This window comes from Bos grunniens, chromosome 18 (genome assembly GCF_055505025.1).
Source record: "Bos grunniens cultivar Pamir isolate PY7600 chromosome 18, Bosgru_T2T1.0, whole genome shotgun sequence".
NCBI lineage: Eukaryota > Metazoa > Chordata > Mammalia > Artiodactyla > Bovidae > Bos > Bos grunniens.
Window position 1 is genome coordinate 39,738,751 of NC_141182.1, and position 20,394 is coordinate 39,759,144.

Consider the following 20,394-nt stretch of genomic DNA (forward strand, 5'->3'; position numbering starts at 1 on the left):
CCTTTTTATGGTTGATTAATATTCCACTGAGTGGATATATCACATTGTGCTATTCATTCATCAGCTGATGGACCTTTGGGTTGTTTCTACCTTTTGGCTGTTATGAACAGTGCTGTTGTTATGAACATAGTTGTACAGATATTTGTTTGAATACTTACTTTCAGTTCTTTTGGATCTATACCTAGCAGTGAAGTTGCTGAGAATTCTATTTAAACTACAATTAGAAAACAAAATCTAGGGACTTCCCTGGTGGTTCAGTGGTTAAGACTCTGCTTCTATTGTAGTGGGCATGAGTTCAATCCCTGGTTGGGGATCTAAGATCCCACATGCAGCACGGCAGAGCCAAAAAAAAAAAAAAAAAAAAAGGCAAAGAAAACAAAATTTTCTTTCTTTGCTGCTTACTAGATTAGCCCTTTTCTGTTTTAATGACATCCTTATAAATGCTAAGCTTCCAAGCCTCTATGATGAAATAATGCCAGAGTTAGCTAGCCCCTTGCACATAGCGACCTTTCTCCAAGCTGATTTGTTTGACATGACAACCGGAAGAGACCTCTAGCTGTGCTGAACTGTGCTTCTCATGGACTGAGTGGGAGTGCTAAGGGAGAGACATTTCTGTGTCAGGCTGAAGGAAAACCACTGCACTGGGGGCAAGACCCAGGCATCACAGTTTTAAAAAATCTTCCCAGGTGATTCCAGCGTGCATCCCAGTTTAAGAGCTGTGTTGATGGAATTTCCTTTGGGAAGTGTATCCTGGTGGAAAGTCCCGGGACCTTTGGAATGGGTTTTTATAAACTTATTTAATATTGGTTCAGTAAGGATGGATATATTCTAAGTCACATGAGCAGTTCCATTCATCCTATGTAGTAAGCATCCGTTTCTTTCAGTTAAGGGGACTTTGGAAAGCAAAGAGGCTGTGAGTATGGTGAGATGTCAGCAAAGCCAGCTGAGCCTATAACTTAACAGGGCATCTTTACAGTGAGCTAATGAAAGGGACCTGAGCAACACTTGCAGACCATTGGGGTGTGTACCTTATTGGTGCCAAGATAGCATTTACCACTGAGCGGAGGAGCCCTGTGGGCAAGGATTTGTGTTAGGGGATCTATGTGTGTGTGTATGCGTGCTTAGTCACTTCAGTCATATCCAACTCTTTGCGACCCCATGGACCGTAGCCTGCCACATTCCTCTGTCCATGGGACTTCCCAGGCAAGAATACTGGAGTGGATTGCCATACCCACCTCCAGGGGATCTTCCCGACCCAGGGATAGAACCCTCATCTCCTGTTTCTCCTGCATTACAGGTGGATTCTATATTGCTGAGCCATCGGGAAGTCTAGGGAACTCTATTTACATGTCATCAAATAAGAAATCTAAGTTAATAATAATCATAATGAAAGAGACTGAGTGAAGGAGTAGGTATGTTAATACTTTTGTAACATATTTTAAACCTAACTGGGGTACATAAGCATTTACACATTTCAAGCGTGTTTCTATTGTGGAGGGAACTGTAGGTTGGCTCAAACCAAACCCTTTCCATTTTCTTTCTGTTATAGAAGCCAAAAAGCAAAAATCTTGCCTTCCTAATTCCTCTGCTGTTGGAAATAGCCATGTGACATAATTTTGGCGTTAAGAATGTAAGACTATGATGCCAGGGATTTTTGTCTCTTTCGTTCTCTGCTGGTCAAAACTCATCAAATTATACACCCTAAAAATGTCCAGTTTGGTGGGAGGATGACAGATGTTGTTTAAAGTTACAGATTTGCAACAAGTAGTAAATAGGTCCCAGAGATTTAATGCACAAATAGTGAATTTGAAAGTGTTAGTCGCTCAGTCGTGTGTGACTGTTTGCACATGGACTGTAGCCTGACAGGCTCCTCTGTCCATTAAATTCTCCAGGCAAGAATACTGGAGTGGGTAGTCATTCCCTTCACCAGGGAAATCTTCCCAACCCAGGAACCCACGTCTCCTGCATTGCAGGCAGATTGTTTACCGTCTGAGCCACCGGGGAAGCTATGGTTTTTCCAGTAGTCATATACAGATGTGAGAGTTGGACCATAAAGAATGCTGAGTGCTAAAGAATTGATGCTTTCTAATTGTTCTGGAGAAGACACTTGAGAGTCCCTTGGACAGCAAGGAGATCAAATCAGTCAATCCTAAAGGAAATCAACTGTGAATATTCACTGAAAGCACTGATGCTGAAGTTCTGATCCTTTGACCACCTGATGTGAAGAGCTGATTCATTGGAAAAGACCCTGATTCTTGGAAAGACTGAGGACAGGAGGAGAAGGGGGTGACAGAGGATGATATGGTTGGATGGCATCATTGACACAATGGACATGAGTTTGAGCAAACTCCAGAAGATAGTGAAGGACAGGGAAGCCTGGCGTGCTACAGGGTCACAGAGTCAGACACTATTTAGCAACTAAACAAATGAATGAATAATGAATATAGGGCTTCCCAGGTGGCACTAGTGGTAAAGAACCCTTCTGCCAATGCAGGAGATATAAGAGACGTGAGTTCAATCCCTGGGTCAGAAAGATCCTCTGGAGGAGGGCATGGCAATGCACTCTAGTATTCTTGCTTGGAGAATCTCATGGACAGAGGAGCCTGGTGGGCTATAGTCCATAATGTTGCAAAGAGTCCGACAGGACTGAGGCCACTTAGCATGCACGCATAGTGAATATAAAAATATACTATATAACCATCAAACTTTCTGAGAGACTAGAACTTAAAAATTCCATCCACTAAAAAGAAAGGATAATTATGTAATCTGGAAGAAGTGCTAATTATCACTATAATAGCAATCATATGACAATATATAAATGTCCCAAATTAACATATACCTTCATGGGAAATAGATGGGGAAACAGTGGAAACAGTGTCAGACTTTATTTTTTGGGGCTCCAGAATCACTGCAGATGGTGACTGCAGCCATGAAATTAAAAGACGCTTACTCCTTGGAAGGAAAGTTATGACCAACCTAGATAGCATATTCAAAAGCAGAGATATTACTTTGCCAACTAAGGTCCGTCTAGTCAAGGCTATGGTTTTTCCAGTGGTCATGTATGGATGTGAGAGTTGGACTGTGAAGAAGGCTGAGCACCAAAGAATTGATGCTTTTGAACTGTGGTGTTGGAGAAGACTCTTGAGAGTCCCTTGGACTGCAAGGACATCCAACCAGTCCATTCTGAAGGAGATCAGTCCTGGGATTTCTTTGGAAGGAATGATGCTAAAGCTGAGACTCCAGTACTTTGGCCACCTCATGCGAAGAGTTGACTCATTGGAAAAGACCCTGATGCTGGGAGGGATTGGGGGCAGGAGGAGAAGGGGATGACAGAGGATGAGATGGCTGGATGGCATCACTGACTCGATGGACGTGAGTCTGAGTGAACTCCGGGAGTTGGTGATGGACAGGGAGGCCTGGCGTGCTGCGATTCATGGGGTCGCAAAGAGTTAGACACGACTGAGCGACTGAACTGAACTGAACTAAGTTTACACAATGTTGTGTCAAGTATATTTCAGTTTAAAAAATTTAAATGTTCAGTCTATTGTATATCAATTTTATTTCAACAGTGAAAAAAGAACAGTTGTTAATAAAATTAAAAGGCAAATTAGAAAATGGAAAAAAAACAGAAACAAATTTCTCAGCCCTACAGGAAGTTGAAGTCAGAATCCTGAAAGGAAAGGAGGCATCTGTTTCTCTGAATTTCAAGTCAGTTGCAAGGCTAGCTGAGATTTATCTAGCTAACACTAAGTGTCACCATTGTGCTTTTTAAAAAAATGTAGCTGATGGTCATGTGTGCTATTTAATATTCAGGACCAAGGAAGGTCTTAAAATCCTAAAAGATGATGCTGTGAAAGTGCTGCACTCAATATGCCAGCAAATTTGGAAAACTCAGCAGTGGCCACAGGACTGGAAAAGGTCAGTTTTCATTCCCGTCCCTAAGAAAGGAAATGCCAAAGAATGCTCAAACTACTGCACAATTGCCCTCATCTCACACGCTAGTAAAGTAATGCCCCAAATTCTCCAAGCCAGGCTTTAACAATACATGAACTGTGAACTTACAGATGTTTAAGCTGGTTTTAGAAAAGGCAGAGGAACCAGAGATCAAATTGCCAACATCTGCTGGATCATCGAAAAAGCAAGAGAGATCCAGAAAAACATCTATTTCTGCATTATTGACTATGCCAGGCCTTTGACTATGCGGATCACAATAAACTGTGGAAAATTCTGAAAGAAATGGGAATACCAGACCACCTGACCTGCCTCTTGAGAAACCTGTATGCAGGTCAGGAAGCAACAGTCAGAACTGGACATGGAACAACAGACTGGTTCCAAATAGGAAAAGGAGTACGTCAAGGCTGTATATTGTCATCCTGCTTATTTAACTTATATGCAGAGTTCATCATCAGAAACGCTGGGCTGGAAGAAACACAAGCTGGAATCAAGATTGCCGGGAGAAATATCAATAACCTCAGATATGCAGATGACACCACCCTTATGGCAGAAACTGAGGAAGAACTAAAGAGCCTCTTGATGAAAGTGAAAGTGGTGAGTGAAAAAGTTGGCTTAAAGCTCAACATTCAGAAAACGAAGATCATGGCATCCGGTCCCATCACTTCATGGCAAATAGACGGAGAAACAGTAGAACAGTGGCAGACTTTATTTTGGGGGCTCCAGAATCACTGCAGATGGTGACTGCAGCCATGAAATTAAAAGACGCTTACTCCTTGGAAGAAAAGTTATGACCAACCTAGACAGCATATTAAAAAGTAGAGACGTTACTTTGCCAACAAAGGTCCGTCTAGTCAAGGCTATGTTTTTTCTAGTAGTCATGTGTGGATGTGAGAGTTGGACTGTAAAGAAAGCTAAGCACCAAAGAATTGATGCTTTTGAACTGTGGTGTTGGAGAAGACTCTTGAGAGTCCCTTGGACTGCAGGGAGATCCAACCAGTCCATCCTAAAGGAGATCAGTCCTGGGTGTTCATTGGAAGGACTGATACTGAAGGTGAAGCTCCAATACTTTGGCCACCTGATGTGAAGAGCTGACTTATTTGAAAAGACCCTGATGCTGGGAAAGATTGAAGGTGGGAAGAGAGGGGGACGACAGACAGTGAGATGGTTGGATGGCATCACTGACTCAATGGACATGAATTTGAGTAAACTCTGGGAGTTGGTGATGGACAGGGAGGCCTGACGTGCTGCAGTTCATGGGGTTGCAAAGAGTTGGACAGACTGAGCAACTGAACTGAACTGAACCAAGGGAGGCCATCCAGTGTTTCAAATTGTTCCATTTCTCCCCTCTCCTTATCGCAGGATGCGATTGCTGTGGCCTTATTAAAACTCCCTGAACCCTGACTGTGTCTTGTATATGATTCATTCTATATCCCTTGAGCTGGGTAATGCTGGAGGCTATTCATGCTGGAAGGAAGAGACCAGGGAGGGCACTGGCCTCAGTGCTCCTGCTGGAGGGCCTCTCTGGTGCAGTGGTTCCCACCTTGGAGTCTCTGCCTCAGCCCTGGGAAATGAACAGTCCCCTGAGTTCTATTACCAAAAGCTAAGGCTTTAACCACAGTTGTTGAAGTGTCCAGTGGTCTTGGAGCATCCAAACCCACCAGTTTGGTACAAGAATCCATATGTAACACAGAACTTATTGTCCCCAAAGTCTTTAATGATTCCTGGGCTTTGGCAAGAAATATGTATTGCATATGAAATATAGGAAAATGGTTCATGAGACCTCACATTTAATTTGTTGCATTAGTAATTTAGAAATTTATGTTTAGGGTAGTGTAGTTCATGAGTATATAGGGTCTTGCCTTCAGTGAAAAGAGTAAGGGCTCTCCAGGTATTAGAAACAGAACTGCTCTGGCTTGGGAGGGATGCCTTGGTAAAGGCTTATTCACAGGCTTATTTACCTTTGATTTAAGGAAACTAGCCCCAGTCATCTAGGCAGAGTATGTTTCATCTGTTTTCTGTATTGATGCATCTAAGAATTTTTAACCCACTTTTTTTTAATTTGTTTGACTGTGCCCAGTCTTAGTTGTGGCAGTCAGGATCTTTGTTGCAGCATTTGGAATCTCTAGTTGTGGTGTGTGGGATCTAATTCCCTCACCAGGGATCGAACCCAGGCCCCCTGCATTGGGAGCACAGAGTCTTAACCACTGGACCATCAGGGAAGTCCCCCAACTTATACTTGTGATAAATTTTGATGTGATGTCTGTCATCTTGAATGCCTTTAATTTGTAATGATTACTTTTATCCTGTTTTGTGTCCCTTTTGCTTTTTCATCAATTTTTTTAAAAAAAGATATTTCTCCTGGTTTTATTTTACTAGAAAAACTGTTGAGGTTTAAAAAAAATTCTTTAAAGTATTTCAGGTGTAGGAAAACAAAGAGAATAACAAACACCTGTGTACCTGCCCTCAGCTTTGTTTCTGACCATTTTGTCATGGCTGTTACATATGTTTTTTAGAACTAAACCACTGCAGATGGAATTGAAGTCCCCTGTGTACCTCTTTTGAATTGCTTTCCCTCTCTGTGGTTCCAGAGGTAGTTACCTTATGAATTTGGTGTTATTCATGCCCATAGATGCTTTTACACTTGTTATATATGGTTATTTCCATAAGCATCATAATACTATTTTACATGTTTGAATCTACATAAGTAGTAAACTTGATGTTTTCTTCTGCAGCTTACTTTTTAAAAAATATCGCTTTTAATTTCTGGCTGCTCTGGGTCTTCATTGCTTCTTGTGGGTTTTCTCTAGTTGCAGCAAGCAGGGGCTATTCTCCAGTTGCAGTGTACAGGCTTCTCATTGCGGTAGTTGTGGAGCACAGGTTCTAAATGCGCAGACTCAGCAGTTGCAGCTTGAGGGCTCCAGAGCACAGGCTCAGTAGCTGTGGCACACAGGCTTTAGTAGCCTTATGGCATGTGGGATCTTCCTGGACCAGGGATTGAACTTGTGTCCCCTGCACCGCAAGGTGGATTCTTAACCACTAGAGCACCACTTACTTTTTAAATTCAACTTTATAGAACTGATATTTAACCGCATAGCTCAAGTTCATTCATTTTCACTGATGTTTAGCATCGTGGTTTCGTATTTTCCATCTCTGTCTAGCTGTGCTATAGTCTAGGTCTGCATTCAGTTTCACTTTCTCATTGACTGCGCTCTGTTGTCCAACCCATCCACTGAGGGTGTCTGTATTCACTTGTAAAATCTATTTAGTTCATTTTCACGTCTGTTTATAAAACATCACTTTCCTCAAGGTTTTGATTTCTTCTTTTACGTCTTTATTTATGTTCAGACTTATCTTACATTCTCTTTTCTTATTAACCCTAGATCTTGGACCTTGCTTTTTGTCTCATCCACTTAACCTCAATCAAAACTGCTTGATTTTTTTAAGTTTGTGTGCTTATCTCTAGTGGAGTTTACTTTTTCTCGGGATCCTCTGCTACTGTGAAGAGATAAGGAAGGAGGAGCCAGTATATATATATATAAACTTCTGCTGGGGGTAGAGGACAACAATAACAAAAAAACCATATCAAACATTAAAAGATTACTGCTAAACACAGAGCACAGGCACCTCAAGTTAATGATTTTAATGCTTTTCTTTGTATGGAAAGATTCAAGAATTTGGGTTCACTGAAAATTTTCCTTGAATATGTATCTATGTAACCAGGGGTTCTACCCAAAGCACAGAATGCTTCCTATTTTTCTCCACCCTAAATTGCCCTCGGGTGTATTATGGGTAGGAGTCTGCAGTGGCTAGTGTCTTGATCCTTGTAGAACTGAAATGGCAGGCAACATTATTTCTTTACAGTTGCTAGGGTATCTGAGTTAGCCATGTGGTGATGCCAAAACCATAGGAGACCTTGCAAGGAGATAGGAGGACCACCTCACGGGGTAGGCTCCAAGAAGACCAGGTGCATGCGGAAGAAAATACAGCTCTAGGAGGCAGTGGACCCAGTTCCTAGACTCCCCATTAAGGCTTAGTGGCAGTGTGGCACTGGCATTTTTGTTGCTACACTATTCGAAAATAGTGCCTTCATAGTAAGTGTCTGAGCCAGAGAGCTGGACCCCCGAGGTGCCTTTCATTTCTGAGGCACTGGAGTAGCTCCATCTTCCTGGAACTTGAGCACCTAGCAGATTATCCATGATATGTGACCTAGGGGCCACTGCTGGAGGCCCTCTCCAACTGATTTACCATCTTTGGCTCAGACTTGGTTAGGTTCACATGCATATAACTGAAAATCCAAAATAATAGAGCTTAAAATAAGACTGGAGTTGATTTTTTCCTTTTTAAAAAAGAGATATGGAGATAGGCAGCTGCACACCATCAGCGGGAATCCTGGTTCCTTCAGGTTCACCACACTGCCATCCATCAGATGTGGCCATATTCTCATGGTCTAAAGCAACAACTGGAGCTCTAGCCATTCCAGGATGTGGGATGGAGGGAAGGAAGAAGATCATGTCACCTTCCTTTCAAGGGAATATTCTATGAGTACTGAAAATATTCCCACTTCATTGTGTAGACCTTGGTCCTGGGAGACCCACAGACTTACAAGGGTGGCAAGAAATGTCCTTGGCTGAGAGGCAAGGTGCCAATCCCTAATTCAGTTTTCTGTTACTAAACAAGACGGATGAATGGATGTTCGTGTAGGCAGCCTCTGACACTACCAGTATGTCTTAACTTCAGATGTCTAAAGTAGTTTGCATGTGCTGCCATGACAAAACACCACAGACTGTGAGGCTATGTAACAAAAATTTATCTTCTCACAGTTCTGCAGGCTGGAAGTTCAAAATCAAGGTGTTATCAGGTTTGATTTCTCCTGAGGCTTCTCTCCTTGGCTTGCAGAAGGGCATGAGGGGCAGTCATGGAAAACAACCCAGACCATGAAGAGGTTATCAGTCCCACTGGGTACTATGGCACAGTAGGCAGCAAGTGGGTACAAGCATGTGCAGGGAGGCCATGTGAGATGCCTCTGAATGCACATGTCCGTCTGCCGGAGTGCTGGGGTGTAGCTTGAGCAGCCCTGTGTTGAGGTATCCATTACAGGGTTCAGAAATTATATGTGGGGACAGACAAAATAAAGCACATTGTAGAAATCATGTTGCCCATACTTTCTTTTTTAAAAAAGTTATTTATTTTGTCTTGGCTGTGCTTGGTCTTTTGTTGTGTGCGGGCTTTCTTTAGTTGTGGCGAGAGCTCTTTGGGTGTGAGCTTCTTATTACAGTGGCTTCTCGTGGCAGAGCACAGACTCTAGGGTGCTTGGGCTTCAGTAGCTGTGTGCACAGGCTTAGTTGCCCCTCCACATGTGGAGTCTTCCCGGACCAGGGACTGAACCTGTGTCCCCTGCATTGGCAGGTGGATTCCTATCCTCTGTACCACCAGGGATTCTGCCATTACTTTCTCATTAAAGATGTAGATTTGTCACAGATTTTTCTCCAAACTAGAATTTATTTTTTAATTTTTTATTGAAGGATAATTGCTTTACAGAATTTTGTTGTTTTCTGTCAAACCTCGACATGAATCAGCCACAGGTATACATATATCCTCTCCCTTTTGAACCTCCCTCCCCATATCCCACCCCACCCCTCTAGGTCATTACAGAGCCCCTGTTTGAGTTCCCTGAGCCATAAAGCAAATTCCTGTTGGCTATCTATTTTACATATGGTAATTAAGTTTCCATGTTACTCTTTCCATACATCTCACCCTCTCCTCCCCTCTCCCCATGTCCATAAGTCTATTCTCTATGTCTGTTTCTCCACTGCTTCCCTGTAAATAAATTATTCAGTACCATTTTTCTAGATTCCGTATATATGCATTAGAATATGATATTTCTCTTTCTGACTCACTTCAGTCTGTATAATAGGTTCTAGGTTCACCCATCTCATCAGAACTGACTCAAATGCGTTCCTTTTTATGGCTGGGTATTATACCATTGTGTATATGTACCACAACTTCTTTATCCATTCATCTGTTGATGGACATCTAGGTTGTGTCCATGTTCTAGCTACTGTAAATAGTGCTGCAATGAACAATGGGATACATGTGTCTTTTTCAATTTTGGTTTCCTCAGGGTATATGCCTAGGAGTGGGATTGCTGGGTCATTTGGTGGTTTTATTCCTAGTTTTTTAAGGAATCTCCATACCGTCTTCCATAGTGGCTGTATAATTTACATTCCCCCCAACAGTGCAAAAACATTCCCTTTTCTCCTCACCCTCTCCAGCATTTATTGTTTGTAGACTATTTGATGATGACCATTCTGACCGGTGTGAGGTGATACCTCATTGTGGTTTTGATTTGCATTTCTCTAATGATGAGTGATGTTGAGCATCTTTTCATGTGTTTGTTAGCCATCTGTAGGTCTTCTTTGGAGAAATGTCTGTTTAGGTCTTTTCCCCACTTTTTCATTGGGTTGTTTGTTTTTCTGGCATTGAGTTGTATGAGCTGCTTGTATATTTTGGAAATTAATCCTTTGTCAGTTGTTTCATTTGCTATTATTTTCTCCCATTCTGAGGGTTGTCTTTTCACCTTGCTTATAGTTTCCTTTGCTGTGCAAAAGCTTTTACATTTAATCAGGTCCCACTTGTTTACTTTTGTTTTTATTTTGGTTACTCTAGGAGGTGGGTCATAGAGGATCTCGGCTTTGATTTATGTCATCGAGTGTTCTGCCTATTAGTATTCCTCTAAGAGTTTTATAGTTTCTGGTCTTACATATAGGTCTTTAATCCATTTTGAGTTTATCTTTGTGTATGGTGTTAGGAAGTGTTCTAATTTCATTCTTTTACATGTTGCTGTCCAGTTTTCCCAGCACTGTTTATTGAAGAGGCTGTCTTTGCCTCATTGTATGTTCTTGCCTCCTTTGTCAAAAATAAGGTACCCATAGGTGCATGGCTTTATTTCTGGGCTTTCTATCTTGTTCCATTGGTCTGTATTTCTGTTTTTGTGCCAGTGCCATACTGTCTTGATGACTAGCTTTGTAGTATAATCTGAGGTCAGGAAGGTTGATTCCTCCAGCTCAATTCTTCTTTCTCAAGATGCTTTGGCTATTTGGGGTCTTTTGCGTTTCCATATGAATTGTGAAATTTTTGTTCTAGTTCTGTGAAAAAAATGCCATTGGTAATTTGATAGGGATCTCATTGAATCTGTAGATTGCATTTGGTAGTATAGTCATTTTCACAATATCGATTCTTCCTACCCAGGAACATGGAATATCTCTCCATCTGTTTATGTCATCTTTGACTTCTTTCATCAGTGTCTTATAATTTTATGTGTACAGTTCTTTTGTCTCCTTCAGATCAGATCAGTCACTCAATTGTCTCCGACTCTCTGCAACCCCATGAATCGCAGCATGCCAGGCCTCCCTGTCCATCACCAACTCCCAGAGTTCACTCAGACTCACGTCCATCGAGTCAGTGATGCCATCCAGCCATCTCATCCTCTGTCGTCCCCTTCTCCTCCTGCCCCCAATCCCTCCCAGCATCAGACTCTTTTCCAGTGAGTCAACTCTTCACATGAGGTGGCCAAAGTACTGGAGTTTCAGCTTTAGCATCATTCCTTCCAAAGAAATCCCAGGACTGATCTCCTTCAGAATGGACTGGTTGGATCTCCTTGCAGTCCAAGGGACTCTCAAGAGTCTTCTCCAACACCACAGTTCAAAAGCATCAATTCTTTGGTGCTCAGTCTTCTTCACAGTCCAACTCTCACATCCATACATGACCATAGGAAAAACCATAGCCTTGACTAGACGAACCTTTGTTGGCAAAGTAGTGTCTCTGCTTTTGAATATGCTATCTAGGTTGGTCATAACTTTCCTTCCAAGGAGTAAGCGTCTTTTAATTTCATGGCTGCAAGTCACCATCTGTAGTGATTTTGGAGCCCCAAAAAATAAAGTCTGACACTGTTTCCACTGTTTCCCCATCTATTTCCCATGAAGTGGTGGGACCGGATGCCATGATCTTCGTTTTCTGAATGTGAGCTTTAAGCCAACTTCTTCACTCTCCACTTTCACTTTCATCAAGAGGCTTTTGAGTTCCTCTTCACTTTCCGCCATAAGGGTGGTATCATTTGCATATCTGAGGTTATTGATATTTCTCCTGGCAATCTTGATTCCAGCTTGTGTTTCTTCCAGTCCAGCGTTTCTCATGATGTACTCTGCATATAAGTTAAATAAACAGGGTGACAATATACAGCCTTGACAAACTCCTTTTCCTATTTGGAACCAGTCTGTTGTTCCATGTCCAGTTGTAACTGTTGCTTCCTGACCTGCATACAAATTTCTCAAGAGGCAGATCAGGTTAGGTAAGTTTATTCCTAGATATTTAATTGTTTGTTGCAGTGATGAATGGGATTGATTCCTTAATTTTTCTGATTTTTCATTGTTAGATACAGAAATGCAAATGATTTATGTCTATTGATTTTGTATCCTGCAACTTTGCTAAATTCACTGATTACTCTAGTAATTTTCTGATACCATCTTTAGGGTTTTCTATGTACAATATCATGTCATCTGCAAACAGTGAGAGCTTTACTTCTTCTTTTCCAATCTGGATTCATTTTATTTCTTTTCCTTCTCTGATTGCTGTAGCTAGGACTTCCAGAACTATGTTGAATAATAGTGGTGAAATTGGACACCCTTGTTAGAATTTATTTTAGTATGGCGTGAAGAATCTTATTTTCTTTTCCTATTGTAATATCCAAATGTTTCAGCATAGTTTACTAAGAAACCCCTCCTTTCTCCACTGCTTTTTTTCAGCTCTATCAAATGATTGACATACAATTGAATTGAATCAGCTTGTTGATTTCTGTTAAAGGGTCTTGCTGGGGATTTTGATTGGATTGCTTTAAATACATAGAGCAATTTGGGGATAATTGACATCTTAGTACTGGTTTTTCAATCAGTGAACAGAGTATCTCTCTCAGTTTATTAGGTGTTCTTTCATCTCTTCTATCATAATTTTCATCATGTGTATCTTACACATATTTTGTTAGATTTATACCTATTTCATGTTTTCTGTGCTGTTGTAAAAAATTTTATTGGAGTTGTAGTACAGGAAATTTTATTGCTGCATATTTCAGTTTCCATAGTTTTATCTTTTTGCACCTTTAACTCTGTGATCTTGCTAAACTCACTTGTTAGTTCTAGCAGTTTTGTAGCTTTCTTTGGATTTTTTTTTAATGTAGATAATAACGTCCTCTGCAAATCTTAACAGTTTTATTTCTAATCTCTATGCCTTTTATTTCCTTTTCTGGCCTTTCTGCACTTGCTAGGACTCCAGTGAGATGTTGAATAATAGTGGGAAGAGCTGTCATACCTGCCTTGTTGCCAATCTTAGAGGGAAGGCATTCTGTCTCTGACCATTATGTTTTCAGCAGCAAAGACATAATCACGTCAAATCATATCAATATACACACTGCAACAAAACAGTTTAAATACTTTTTGGTCGGCTAAGGCAAAAATGATCGTGCATGAAACCGAAGTTCCCCTATAACTGCAATTGTAATGTGATATGAAAACGTAGGATTCCTATTGCTGACAAAGTCAGCACTGCTGATACTGTTGTGGTCCTCGCCAACACAAAGTGGAAGGAAATTCTAAATTTCAGCTAGAGATTAGCTTAACGATAAGCTTTTTCTATTTGATATCGCCCGTTAAAGTCGCGCACCTGGAGAGGAAAGCCAGGGACCACAGAGACGTGTGCTGTGGCTTCCTAGAGAGGAAGTTCGCGATACTTGGGGGCCACGGCCGACGTAGTGACGCACTTCTGCTCACACCACATATTGCCCTTTTCCTGAGGTGAGTTTCTGGGTCTTGTCGCCTCAGCGAGCCTGCTGGGAGCACACCTTTCACCCTGGAGAAGGCTGTCCGCTTAGTCCCTCGTGTCCAGGTGGAGGGAGTCGGGCGGCGCCACCTGGTCCGGGGAGCTAACGCGCCCGCCGGCCAGTCTCCCCCAGCCCGCGGTGCCTTCGCCCCAGTCCTTAGTGGCCGCCTTGTGTAAGGCTGTGGATGAAAAGGAGACGCCGTTTGATCTCACACAGCCACAGCCTCCCCTGCTCCCTGGGCTGCTGCTGCTGCTGCTAAGTCGTTTCACTCGTGTCCGACTCTGTGCGACCCCATAGACCGCAGCCCACCAGGCTCCCCCGTCCCTGGGATTCTCCAGGCAAGAACACTGGAGTGGGTTGCCATTTCCTTCTCCAATGCTTGAAAGTGGAAAGTGAAGTCGCTCAGTCGTGTCCAACTCTTCGCAACCCCATGGACTGCAGCCCACCAGGCTTCTCCGTCCATGGGACCCTCCAGGCAAGAGTACTGGAGTGGGGTGCCATTGCCTTCTCCCTGGGCTAGCAACTACTAACTGAGCCGCTAAATGCTAGTTGCTGTTCTAGGTTCCCAAGATGCAGCTTCGAATGAGAGGGCCGTGGGCCCCTCTCCCAGGGACCTTTCAGTTTAATTAAAAGTCCTCTGTTAATCCAGTGCGATCATTCTTGACGTGCACAAGTTCTTGCAGGACTTGATCTCTTACAACTTCACCTTCGTCTTAAGCACATTCCCCTTGATTCTTTGGACTTTCACTTCAAGAACATGTTTTTGCACATACTGTTAACTTTGGAAAGATTTTCCTTTCAACTTGAGTAATTCCTATTCTTAAGCTTCCGCATCTAGGATAAGGTATCCCTGTCACTAGTCATGATTGTGGTCTTAAAGCTAATTCCGAGGATCTTTGATTCTTATTTGTGTTTCTTTTAGTTTAAGCCCCGTGAAGGAAGGGATCACACCCTTCTTTCTCTACTGTTTGTCCTGTGTCTCGCACTTGGCCTGGAATGAAATAAGTTTGTGATAAATGTTGGATAAAGAAAACACAGTGTCTTAAACGGAGAGAGGTGGTATACAAGAAAGAGAATACAGTGCTAGTGGAGTGTGTAGCCAGGGGCCCTGACCTGGTCTGTAGAGACAGGCTGTGGTGAGCTGGCAGTTACCTATATGAACAGAGGGCCGACTTCTGAAAAGTGTTGCACACAGTCTATCAGTTACAAAGGTTCTAAAGGTTGGAGAAGAGTGGTTCATGCAGAGGAAACAGCAGGTACAAAGGTCCTAAATTAGCATTATAGAGAAGCTGAAAGGCCAGTGTGGCAGATGAGGCTAGCAGGAAATGGCCACATGCAGTGAATTTCATTTGGGAAAATCCTGGCTTTTTGGTAGGATATGACTGCGGAACAAGAATACAAAGTGTCTGTAGGGGATCAGCCCTGGGATTTCTTTGGAAGGAATGATGCTAAAGCTGAAACTCCAGTACTTTGGCCACCTCATGCGAAGAGTTGACTCATTGGAAAAGACTGATGCTGGGAGGGATTGGGGGCAGGAGGAGAAGGGGACGACAGAGGATGAGATGGCTGGATGGCATCACTGACTCGATGGACGTGAGTCTGAGTGAACTCCGGGAGTTGGTGATGGACAGGGAGGCCTGGTATGCTGCGATTCATGGGGTCGCAGAGAGTCGGACACGACTGAGCGACTGATCTGATCTGATCTGATCTGTAGGGGATGATATAATTAAAGTGGTGACCCAGACATTTTTGCCTGTTGAAGTGGTCTTTTCATGGTCTTTTGCTAATTGGTTTCTGGTTATCACTGGGTCCTAGAAGAGGGTGGTGAACAGAAAAAGATGTGTGCCCCAAGATCAAGAAAAGGAAACCTTACTCTAAGATGATTTTTCTGATTTGGGGGGCTACCTTTATCTGTTTTTTTAGCCTTAGAATCCCTTTATTGAGTTCTAAAAGAAAAAATCCTGTTGGGATTACTGTTGGAAGCAATTTGATGTAGTTATTAAAAGCTTGGCCTCTGGAAATCAGGCCCATCTGGTTTGGGATCCAAGTTCATCCATCCACTGGCTGAGTGACCTTCATAGAGAAAATTATTCTCTTAAGACTGTTTTCTTATTTGGGAAAAAGAAAAGGTTTAAAGAATTATTGAGGTGATTGAATGAGTGGATATATATTTATCATCCAAAAACATATTTCTTTTTTTTTAACCATTTATGTTCTCAGTAAAATTTTATTTTTAAAAATAAAGATCTAGGTTGCTTCTTACAGGGTTTGCTTTGAGTTTTCTGATGTCTTGCTTGTTTGCTTTTTGTGTATTCGTGTTCCCCTGTTCTCATGTCTTAGGACAGACAGTGTTGCACGATGTTGGTGAGTACAAGCTCTGGTACCCAAGGTCAAGTTACTTACCTTTCAAAATCTTAATTTCCTAAGAATTCAAACCTCATGGCATATTGTGGGGAAATATTCATATACCATTTACTCAGTGGCATTTAGTAAATGGTTGTTGCTGTTATTGGCAGATTTGTTTTAAAAAAGAGCCTTTTTCTGGATTGGCTCACTTTTGTTTCTCTTTGCTTCTTCCCTCAGCCCCTGCCCTTCATTGAGAGAGAGCTCAATAATGGCTGTCATGCCCCTGAAAGTCTGGCACCAGGTGAGCTGTGATTCCCTCAGGTCAGCCTTGGAGAGATCTGATGTGAAGAAAGAGGGGGATGAGAGAGATGATTCTGGCAAGAAGTCTTAGAGCCTAAGCAATCGGAAGACCCTTGTTGATTCTCATCAGTAGGACTGGATGCTGGGGGAAAGCTGATGACGCGGGAATGAGCAGCCAGAAGTCCAGCAACAGTGGGTGCGTAGAGTGTCCAGGGATGCAAAAGGATAGTCTCCTGTACTCTGAGGATCTCTGTTGAGCTAGTGGGTTCCCAGGTTTAGTGGTTCCTCCTGCAGAGGGCCCTGTGAGAATGAGGGACTCAGATTGGCATTGTAGGTGTCCATTACACAGTGGGAGTAATCAAGATCAGGGAGACCACAAGGTTTTTGGGAAGCAGGGGTAGAGCAGTAGCGAGAAGAAGACAAGAAGAAGGGAGCTTGTACCATTTATTCAGAAGTTGACTTGGCTAATCAAGGCAGGGGCCTATGACAGGAAAAATCTGCACTAGGACAAAACACCTGAAGTTAGGGATCCTATAAAGCCTCTGTGACATTGTGGCCTTGAGCCAGTCACTTAGCTTCTTTGCACCTTAACTTCATCTGTAAAGTGAACATTAAATACATATATAGGATAAGGAAATTGATTTCTTGAGTTGATTTCACTTTTTGAGACTGATGAATTGCTGGGTGTTCCTTAACTATTTCCTTCTTTCTGAGATTTATTTATCTACTAACTCAGCATCTATGAACCATATCCCAGGTCCCTGTCCTGGATTTCTGATATCTGGCTTGTCTCTCTGCCTGACATTGTCTACCCTGCTGCTCCCATCTTCTGATATTACAAAAGTTTTCAGTTACTGGTATCACCGGGTCACAAGCCTGACCACTCAGTTTCTAGGTTGCTGAGTAGTTGTTGACTCTGTTCTCGCTTGATACCATTTTCAGAGTCTGACTCTTTCTGGCTACTCTATCTTCCATTTGTCCCATCTTTTATATTGACCTCCTTCAGGGTTTATCATTCCTTTTCTTAGATTTTGTTTGCAGAGCTTCCTAGATAGTTTATCTGTACAGTCTTGTGCTTTCCCCTCATCATTTGTTACCTGATAGAGCTTGGTTTCCTGAGCTCGGATTTTATCCTGTAGTCCAGGATTCTTGGACTTTAGTGCACATAAGAATCACCTGGAGGGCTTATGAAAGCACAGATTGGACTCGGATGGGGCCTGTGAATTTGCCTTTCTGGCAAGTTCCTAGGTGATCCTGCTAGTGTGGTGGGCTACCACACCTTGAGAACCATTGTTGTAGTTCCTGATGACTCATTCAAGGAAGTCATTCAGTTGACTGAGTCAGTTTGTCCTTACAAGTCCATGATTGTATAGCTGGCTGAGGATGGATTCAATGCAGGACAGGCCTAGAATTGGAGTTAAGTATTCCTAGCAGGTACTAGTGAACTGATTGTATGATAGTGAAGAGGAATCCGATTCCAGAAATATTTAGAAAATAAAATTGACAGGATTTGATTACTGACTACTTATTGGAAATGAGCAGTGAGTAGGGCAAATTAGTCCTGGATGAATCTCAAATTTCTAACTTAGGAGACTGGGATGAAATTCATACTATTTCTGTGTTGAGAAACAACACTTTCACTCTCTGTGCTGGTTAGTTACATGAAGATAGAGCCAGTTTGGCAGGAGGCAGATAGAGTGGATTCATTTGGTGTTAGATGGTGACAGTGCTGACGAGATCTGCAGAGTCAAGTTGAGGTATTAAAAGGTGGAGGGGCATTCCCTGCATATTTAGGAAACCAAGTTTGATACCAAAGTCTGGGGAATGAATAAAAATTCTAAGCCAGATCCTGAGCTTTCTGGCAAGGTAGAGTGGGGCCATCAGGGATGGGAAACGGTGGCTATTGAAAAAGCATGATACTTAGTTGACAGAAACATTTACAGATTGTTTTGGAGGTGTATGAAGAAAAGCAGTTAAAAGAACTACCCAGCAGCAATTTGATTCCAGAAGCATATTCTCCCAGGAAAACCCATCTGGAAGCAGAATACACTGTCCCATGCAGCACTGAGTTCTCTCTGCTGGACATTCTTGAGCACAGGCTGCACAACCCCTTCTTCAAGCAGGAGATGAGGGTCGGATGAGGCCAGTCATCAGGGCAAACCATGACTCTGTTCCTGTCATTTGAACTTGAGGTCTGGGGTAGAATGAGCATGCGTGGGGAGCATATGGATTGATTGGGCACATGGGGCAATGAAGGGGAACAGGTTGGTCCTCCAATGTCACTTCTGAGTAGGTGTCTGAAGAGATTAAAGCTAACTGTTAGCTTGTAGGTGCAACAATAAAAGATTGAAAGTTTTATAGAATCAAAGAGATTTTGCTCTAGGGATTTTAATTCATGGGAGACTTTCCAGGGTTTTCAAAACATGATGTTATGTTTCATGAGACTAAATTTTGTGTCCAAATGGAAGCTCTAACTTTTAGTGAGAGAAGTTCCAGATTTTTTGTTGTAGCAACAGTCATTTAACAATCAGCTCACTGTCCCTGTCCCTGTGCCCCACACCCCGAGCCAGAGAATTGGCTCTGGCATAGCAGGAACCTCTTGTTTTAGGAGGTAGTGACCTTTGAGGATGTGGCTGTTTACTTCACCCGGACAGAATGGGCTGGCCTTTCTCCTGCACAGAGGGCCCTGTACAGAAGTGTGATGCTGGAGATCTATAGGAGCTTGACATCCTTGGGTAAGGCTGCTTTTCTCTTGGTGCTCAGATCTGTGCTTTCCTGTTTCCTTTTTTCCTCCTTATCAGCCAGGGGTGTGGTGTGGAAAGTGGGGAGTTATCTCTTATACCCTCCATGGTCCTGGGACTGAGACCAAATGACCCACTTGAGAGGTATTGGGTAAGTCTTGGGTCAGTTTGGTCCCAATGTAGGGAATTGTTGTCGCCTGGTATGAGTATGCTCCATCTTCCCAGGGCCTCTGCAGGGTAAGTAGTGTCTGTTGTTAGATAAGTTTTCACCTTACTTTTGTCTCCCTGTAGTCTAGGGAAGGGTATGACCCCTTCCCTTTGTTTGCATATGTCCCTCAGGATCACTAACTTACTCGTGGGTCTAGTTTTAGGAAGCGATCACAAATGCTTATTTTCCACTTAAGCAAAAATCTTGGCTTTCCCCAGTCCTGAGCCCTTTACTGTGGATCTGTTCTAGTCTCACTGAGAGTCTTGAGCTTTTCATTCTTTTGACACAGCAGACACAGGACTGACAGGTACCATTTTCTGCCCTTTTCAGGATACCCAGTTCCCAAACCTGCGTTAATCTCACTTCTAGAGAGAGGGGATTTGCCTGTGGGCCTGGAGACACAGGATAATCCTCCTGCACAGGGTACCAGAGACATCTATAAAAGTAAGTGAGGCAGTGACTATAGAGCTTTACAGAGCAGTATGTTTTAAATGAACCATGCTGGGAAGGATTTAAATAGATGATTTCTTAAAATAGCCAAATATGAAACCATTTCCACCAACCATAACTCTTTTCCACATATTTCCAATTAATGCATCTCATAATTCTCAAATCTATTTCCTTGTCAACTGTTCTCTACCTGTAAATATTTGACACTTTGATTTTATTAGCCTTATCTGAACAGCAGGCTGATGTTGGGAGTTTAGTAATCTCTAAAATCTCTGTTGTGAAAGTGAAAGTGTTAGTCACTCAGTTATGTCCAACTCTTTGTAACCCAATGGACTGTAGCCCACCAGGCTCCTCTGTCCATGGAATTCTCCAGGCAAGAGTACTAGAGTAGGTAGCCATTTCCTTTTCCAGGGGATCTTCCCAACCCAAGGACTGAACCCAGGTTTCGTGCATTGCAGGCAAATTCGTTACTGACTGAGCCACCAAGGATAGTTACATATGGGGCATATGTTTTCAGATCCCCAGTG

At 42.6% G+C, this 20,394-nt stretch overlaps 1 protein-coding gene across 18 annotated transcripts in view; it reads left to right on the forward strand.

Annotated features, from left to right (window-relative positions):
* ZNF19 (zinc finger protein 19) overlaps window positions 1–20,394 on the forward strand; it is a 111,410-nt gene that overhangs the window by 86,769 nt on the left and 4,247 nt on the right. For 11 of the 18 annotated variants that reach the window (XM_086351636.1, XM_086351638.1, XM_086351633.1 and 8 more), the window contains 3 exons: window positions 16,406–16,469; window positions 19,077–19,203; window positions 19,748–19,861. In XM_086351636.1, coding sequence (XP_086207762.1) covers window positions 16,437–16,469; window positions 19,077–19,203; window positions 19,748–19,861 — 274 coding nt within the window. In that variant the 5' untranslated portion in view covers window positions 16,406–16,436. Of the gene's footprint in view, window positions 1–13,640; window positions 13,797–16,405; window positions 16,470–16,601; window positions 16,665–19,076; window positions 19,204–19,747; window positions 19,862–20,394 lie in introns of those variants that run through there. The other 7 variants (XM_086351644.1, XM_086351643.1, XM_086351645.1 and 4 more) reach the window with 3 other exon arrangements.